The following is a 7686-nucleotide window of genomic DNA, read 5'->3' on the forward strand; positions in this document are numbered from 1 at the left end:
AGACAACTAAGCATTAACAAGTTAGAGAACGGATTATGTTCAAAAATGGGAAGAAAGCTGGGCGCGGTGGCGCACGCCTTTAATCCCAGCACTCGGGAGGCAGAGGCAGGAGGATTTCTGAGTTCAAGGCGAGCCTGGTCTACAAAGTGAGTTCCAGGACAGCCAGGGCTACACAGAGAAACCCTGTCTTGAAAAACCAAAAAAACAAAACAAAAAAATGGGAAGAATATTGAAATTTGCTTTGTGATATTAATGATGGGTGTGTTACCCGTGATGAGTTAATTTGCAACAGATTTGAACTAGGGATCAAGAATACAGATGATGGTCTTTTCTAAATGTTTTAGTTATTCTCTGTGTAGTTCTGGCTATCTTGGAACTCACTCTGTAGACCATGCAGGTTGACTTCAAACTCAGAATTCCACCTGCTTCTACCTTCTGAGTGCTGAGATTAAGGACATGCACGACCACACCCAGCAGCAGCAGCAGCAGTAGCAGCAGCAGCAGCAGCAGCAGCAGCATGCATTGAGGGATTTGTGAAGCCTAAAGCATAGACCAACTATATATCTTGGGAGTAGATTTGTTGCTGTGGGTTTTTCTGGGGCGTGTAAGACTATTGAGCTAGGGTATTGCTACATAGTCCAGGCTGGGCTGGAATCCATAGCATTCTTATTTCAGCCTCCCAAATGCTGGCATTATAGACGCACACTAGGGCCAGTGTGAGATATTTTTAAAGGAAGCAGTGTTTCCTACTAACCCTCTATTTGTAGCATACTTCTATGTAGACATTGCACACTTGTCAGAGCTCACTGAAGGCCAATAATTAAAATCTTCTAACTGGCCAGCCTTCCTAACACTGGACTAATAAACTTCTAAAAATAAGCAAAGGACTTAATATGTATAATATCCTACCATTTCAGAAAGAATAAACAATAAGTAATACATTTTACTGTCTCCTGAACCAGGTGTGATGTATGTAATCCCAACAATACTGAACTGCTGCTAATTTGAGGCCAGTTTGGGACCCATAGGAAGGCAGTCTTAACAGCAAAGTATTTCTTGTAGGGTAGTGTTTGTCCAGTACACGCAAGGTACTAAATTCCATCCCTAGGATCATGTAAACTTACGTTAGCAGATGTGGTGACAAACACTGAGTTTCTATACTCAGAAGGTGGAACATCAGTTTAAGGTCTGTTGCTATGTCAAAATCTAAATAAAATTGATTATACCAATTGCCTCCAGGGCAATAACCTGGGAGGCATATTCCTGAGAATAAAAGATTTGTACCCAGTGAAGGTACATCTCTTTCTCTGAGACAGGCTGTCTGTGAAGCCCTGGAACTCATTCTATAGATCAGACTGGCCTTGAGCTCAAGAGATCAATTGGCCTCTGCTGGTATTAAAATTGTATGCCGCCACCACCTGAAGGCAGACTTAATGCAATGCCGACTACCTACAGCCTTTTCTAAGACACTGTACTACTGATCCTCCTGCCAAGTGTGAGGGTAAAAGGTGTATACTATCCTGAGCTATAATTTGTCATTTTGAGTACACCACTTATATTCTTTATTGTAAAACAGGAACAGCATACATACCTATTGAGTTGAGATCAAGTACTATGCAAGCTGGGCATGCTTGTAATATCAGTACTGAGGGCCAACCTGAGTTATACTGTCTTGGGCTAGAGATGTCTCAATGGTTGAACATAAAGAACTGCATTTCTATACTGGAGAGATGGCTCAACAGTTAAGAACACCAACTGCTCTTCCAGAGGTCCTGAGTTCAATTCCCAGTAACCATATGGTGGCTCAAAACCAGCTGTAATGGGATCAGATGACCTCTTCTGGTGTGTCTCAAAGAAACCAAGAGTGTAGAGGCAGAGGTTGGTAGATCCAAGTTCCAGGATGGTTTGATCGATACAGCAAATTCTTTTCCAACCAGGAAATCCTTTTTCCTGACAATGTTGATGGATACCTGTTATGATCCCTAAACCTATACAAGGGAAGGCAGGAGTTAAAATGACCAGCTCAGCTTCATGAAAATGCTAATTTGCTATAAGCTTTTATCTTTCAGCAAAAAAAGGCCAGGATCAATTTAACAGGACTGCCATGTAGACAGATAAAGGCAAGTTTCTGTGACCAGGAAAGCAGGAAATCTTATCAGTGCTAAGGACTGAACTGAGCCACAGTATCAGGCCCAAGCAGTTTCCTAATTCTTAGGATACTATTACATGTTCTGTCAAATATGCTTGTCATTTCTACAATTAGTTATCCTTTCCAAGTTCATTTGCTTTAACATAAAAGATAACATAGGTCCACTTGTTTAACAGACATTTATTACTTTAGTTGACTTGAACAACCTCTATACAGTGACTTGTTTTGCTGAATAGAAAAGATAGGTCTCAAGATTTTGAGTCTAGTATTTTCTGGAAATCAAATCATCTGTTTAAAATCTCCAAAGGAAAATCAATTTAATAAAAGCATCAATTAGATTTTGATACCAAGCCAGCTGTTCAGGGACAATACTATTTCTTCCACATTCAAAATCACTTTGGGAAACTACTCCAAGGCATAGCACAAATAGAAATAAAAATGGTTATGTATGGCCTTTGTGAAATGTTAACATCCAGGCAGTTACCAGCTAAACTACCCATGGGTAGATTGTAAACAATGAAATAACACTACCAAAATGGACTATTCTTACCCATGATGAATTGACTGGAATAGAGAAAATTTCTCTATATTGTAGGCAGTCCTGGAACCGGAGAGCCGTCTGCCTCTGCACACACCAGCTGCTAGAAAAGCTTCATGTTTGCAAGCTTGATCAAACTTACTATATTTGCTTAGTTGCAACCACAACCAAGCTTACAAATCTAATGGAAATGATCTGCCCTAAATAAGCCCTACTACATCCAATGCTCAACCTTCACCATCTCCAAATCCACACTCTAGATCCAACAGAAAGTGAAACCTCTTCCAACAAATGTACCTGGTCTGCTGAAAATAACACTGGATTCAATTCTCAAAATGTGGGTTATAGTTGATCTCACTTTTCTATGCACAAAACAGGTTTTGAAACCCTTTCTTCCTACACGTTTCTAAGCAAAATCCAACTCTAAAGTTTGTACTCATCAAATTCGCAAGCAGCCACTTCAGTGAACCAGAAGATGCCATCATAAAGCTGTCAATTCTATCTCATGCACCAACACATCCAGAGTCAGTTTCAGGACTTTTTACCTTTTACAGGGTCTTACACACAGGACACCACTTGGCACAAACACTATATACACTTAATCTCATAAGCAGATAATGCAAAGTACATTAGAAACAAGATATGCCATCACCTGCAGTTTCAATTATTACACTTTGACTTCTACATTTTCACAAAACACTCATGACAATCTGTAGACTAGTTTTAACAAATAACACCTTTAAGCAGAAATGACTGTCCTAAATCGTTTATTGGATATGAATTTTACAAATATCACGTGTATTAGCGGTAACGGTGAAGCTGGAGAGTATTGCGCCTTCTCCAGGCTGCACGGCGGGAACCACCAATAGTGTGGTGGAACTTGTGGCCCTTTCCAAGGCCACGGCTCTTTCGGCCAGCAGATGTCAGCCCACGCATCTCTCTGTGTTTGTGGACTGGTTTGGTGATCCACTGGGTGTCAGGATTTCTTCTGATAGCTTTATGGAACGGATCAATGAGGATAACCTCAAAAAATTTATATGTGGAATCTTCACCAACCCAGTAGGAATTCAGGACTCTCAAAGCCCCACAATGGCGCCCAGCTCTCTCCTAAAATATGGAGAGAAAGACCAGTCAGTTTCCTGTTAACTAAAATCCTTCTAACTCTAGGTCATAATACAGTTAAGACTGAAGCGGGCCAGTTCCCCACACACCTTAAGAAGTAGACTAGCTTACATGACAGACATGTAGACAAAAGCACATAACTTTTCTCCCTAAAATCAGACATGAAATTGAGTGCTGTCCTAGTCCCCTCAGTAATAGGCATCAAGCCCACAACCCTGTACACTAATTCAACAAATGAAAAAAAACAAAAAACAAAAAAACACAAGTTCTAGCTTATGGAAAGAGGCCTCCTACAACCATTTATCAACCTAAGAGTAACTGATCACAGAATATTAGCAATGTAAGTAAATAAAACAGAATGGCTCAAAATTTAAGTCTTCCAAAAGCATAGGTTCTGTAGAAACTAGTTCAGAAACCCAAATCCCTTTCAGCACACTCAAGCAGCACAACAGTAACAAATGAGTACTGGTAGTGATTAAGTACAAAACAACTCCATCTCCACCTTCTACCGAGGGAAACTCCACTGGCTTCCCCCGTTTCTTCCTAGCCTACCATTCCTAATGGGTTGTCAAGACAATCGATACTCCCCAACAACTCACCTCAGCAACAGACTGAAGGCTTCGGGCAAATTTCAGCTGGTTAACACCATGGTGGACAGGCTTGCCGTAAGTTGCACCCTTAGGAACTGGGCGTTTACGACCACCACGGCGGACACGAATCCTGTAAATGACATAGCCTACACAAACAAAACAACCCAGCCACCAATACGTTAGACTATGTTAAGACTTTCCAATGCTTCCTCTTAATTACAAAGATAGACTATGTAGACTAAAGTATATGTGTAACCTATATCACATTTAGCATAGCTAAATTAGGCAGGGTTTTTTTTGGGGGGAGGGGGCACTTCCAAACTGAGGCCCGCCTTCTGGGAGTGTTATAGACCACCCACACCGTGACCTCACGCACCTTGCTTAGCCTTGTACCCCAGTCTTCGAGCTTTATCAGGCCGGGTGGGGCGGGGAGCCCTGTGCAGCGCAGAGAGCTGGCGGTATTGCCAGCAGCGGACCCTCAGAAGAAAGCGCATCACGTCGGACTGCTTCTTCCTCCATAGCTCCTGGATGTATTTGTATGCACCCATCTTGGCTCACCTTTGAGAGGAAGAAGCAAATCGAAAGAGCGATCGCTGTCAAGGACATTGACTACGGCCGCTCCATCCGTCCTGGAGCCCCACCGTTCACGGGGAATGAGAAGGGCTCTACAGAGGCAGCAAGGCGCAGGACCGGCTGGACGGGACTGACTATCCCATACTCCGGGAGGCCGCCAGAACTGGCATCAGGGTTATAACCGCCACCGCGAGTAAGACCAGGAGAGCTTCGTCCCACCCGGGCGGCCTGATGAGAGGCAAGCCGAGGCCAGGCTTCCATCCCACGCCTCCTTCAGTCCCCGGCCCAGCTCGGATCCTGCCGCCATTGCGTCTCTCAAGCCTCCCGGACGGCGGCGTATTCGTACCCTCTCCACCCCGTATCCTCACTAGGCGCTCGTGCGAGGCAGAAGCTCCGAGGCCGTAGGGTCGCCGGGGTCGGATGGCTGAAGACTAGCGCGATTCGCGACGGATAGACACACAAACACCGCACAGCTGCCCTACCTGATGGCCGCCGCCAGAGGAAAGGAAGAAGCCTTTCTCCCACAATCCCTTTTGTGGCTCCTCCTCCCACCTCGGCAACCCTCCTTCCGGTGGGGCAGGGTAGCCGCACCGTGCTTCTTGGGGCTTGTAGTCCGGACATCCAACCTGGTGGGCGGAGTCAGGCTGGGACAGCCCGCCGCTTCCGGATGCTCTCCCAAGCTCTCAGCAGTGCTCCTGAGCAGCCAAGGCTGCGGAAAGTGAGAGGCGGTGAGTTCGCTTACGTCACTTCAAGGGCCGGGAGGAAGCAGGTCAGGGACCAGCTCCAGAGGGACGCCTTCGGACTGCGGTGACCGGCCTGCTGCTGTCTCACTGCCCTGCAGTGTCAGGTTGGTGTCTCCACCGGCGCTTCGCTCCGTGATCTCGGAGCACAGTGACCGCAGGACGGCCGTGACTTGGTGGTAGGCGAAGTGGCTGCACGCGTGGACCTTGCGTGTCCTTAAGGCCGGCCAGGGACTTTGGACTTGCGCGAACCAGGCTAGTGGGTGGACTGTGGTGCCCGTCCCCCTCCGACTTTTCCTGTGGTGGATGGGAGCCCCGAGGTGCCCGGAGACTTTATTTTATAGGCGTTTTTAGGATAGCAAATTGTTCATTTGCCAGGACCCGTTCCAGGAAGAAATGCCCAGATTGCTGGCATTCTGCACTGCGTTCTTTATTGAGACGTAATGGTGTATTGGAGTTTTTGTAGTTCCAGAATTTTCTGTTTTCATACAGTCGTGCGGTTTTAATAAACTACGCTTGTTTGTGGCTAAGGTTTGGGAATCATGTTTACCTTTTACATCAATCTGTGGTTCTGCTTATCTTTTAGAATAAATGGCAGCTTTAGCATTTTAAGAGTCCTCACCTGCCCTATTTAAAAATTCAACAGATATATCGCTTAATATGCGCGGAGCTTAGTCTCAGCTGCTGGTGATGCAGCTCAAACAACACACAAGTTCTAGCCTTGGGAGCAAGCGTTAACACTATGCTATGTATTGCTTTTGATGCCAAGTGTAAAGGATGCACATTGAAGGAGTGGAGGGGTATTGAGCGGTACAGTGATAATTGTCTCAGCGTCCTGGCAAGTGGAGCCTGGAGGAGGTGGGGGTGGGGTGGGGGTGGGGTGCGCGGGGGTGGGGGAGGGCAGTAACTGACTTTTTTCTCTTTTAAGCACATCTGGTGGAGCTTGCAAGTTACCATGGAGTGAAGGCTATGACTTCTCTTTTAGGACAGTCTTCAAAAAAATTTTAACGTTTATTTTTAGGCGATGTGTGTTTATTTATGTGTGTTTACTTGAATGTATGTTTGTGCACCACCACCTTTGTACCTGGGGCCCACTGAGGTAGGTGGAAGTGGTTGAAAACTTCCATGTAGGTGCTAGGAACTGAACCCTGGGGGCTCTGCAAGAGCCCCCAGTGTTCTAATTGCTGAGCCTCCTGGATATATATATATATATATATATATATATATGTTTTTTTTTTTTTTTAAATAATGCTGAAGAATAAATTACAAGTCTGTGAGTGTAGTTCAGTAGTAATGTGTTTCATTGATGTGAAGAGACACCATGACTTGGGCAACTTTTATAAAGGAAAACATTTACTTTGGGGCTGGCTTACAGTTTCAGAGGTTTAGTCCATTATTATAGCAGGAAACATGGCAGCATGCAGGCAAACATGGTGCTGGAGAAGGAGCTGAGAGCTCTACATCTTGATCTACAAGCAGCAAAGAGAGGTGTGCCTCACTGGGCATAGTTTGAGCATGGTAGATCTCAAAGCCCACCCCCATCCCCACCCCACAGTGACACTCTTCCTCTAACAAGGCCTTACCTTCTAATAGTACCTTTACTCTTTGGGTAAAAGATTGAAACACATGAGTTAGTGGGGCCATACTCTATTCAAACCTCCACAATGTGCTTAGTAGTTAGGAATCAGAAACCAAACCTCAAGGTTTTAAGTTGGGGTACGGATCGCTGAGAGGAAGGGTTAAAAGACAATGCAGACGAATACCAGGACTGAAGGGACTCTGGCCAGCTTGAGTGTATTGAGCGTGGCAATGGAAAAAGGCCTTGCCTTTCTCTCCCATTCCCTCTGCCTTTCTAAAAACCATTAGATTACATTTCTTTTTTTGGTTTTTCGAGACAGGGTTTCTCTGTGTAGCCCTGGCTGTCCTGGCACTCACTTTGTAGACCAGGCTGGCCTCGAACTCAGAAATCCGCCT

At 45.1% G+C, this 7686-nt stretch overlaps 2 protein-coding genes across 4 annotated transcripts in view; one reads left to right on the forward strand and one right to left on the reverse strand.

The window, feature by feature from the left end:
• Positions 1-3437: 3437 nt before the first annotated feature.
• Positions 3438-5548, reverse strand: Rpl15 (ribosomal protein L15). The gene is made up of 4 exons (XM_021181198.2): positions 5455-5548; positions 4776-4957; positions 4409-4545; positions 3438-3794 (listed from the first exon to the last, which is right to left on the reverse strand). Exons 2-4 carry the CDS (start codon positions 4945-4947, stop codon positions 3489-3491), a joined length of 615 nt encoding a protein of 204 aa, XP_021036857.1. The 5' UTR covers positions 4948-4957; positions 5455-5548; the 3' UTR covers positions 3438-3488.
• Positions 5549-5624: 76 nt separating this feature from the next.
• Nkiras1 (NFKB inhibitor interacting Ras like 1) overlaps positions 5625-7686 on the forward strand; it is a 16971-nt gene continuing 14909 nt past the window's right edge. Inside the window, exon 1 of one of the 3 annotated variants that reach the window (XM_021181201.2) lies at positions 5625-5700. The gene's annotated coding sequence lies outside the window, so the exon portion shown is untranslated. Of the gene's footprint in view, positions 5892-7686 lie in introns of all 3 variants that reach the window. The other 2 variants (XM_021181200.2, XM_021181202.2) reach the window with 2 other exon arrangements.

This window comes from Mus caroli, chromosome 14, assembly GCF_900094665.2.
Source record: "Mus caroli chromosome 14, CAROLI_EIJ_v1.1, whole genome shotgun sequence".
In the NCBI taxonomy this organism is placed as follows: Eukaryota; Metazoa; Chordata; class Mammalia; order Rodentia; family Muridae; genus Mus; species Mus caroli.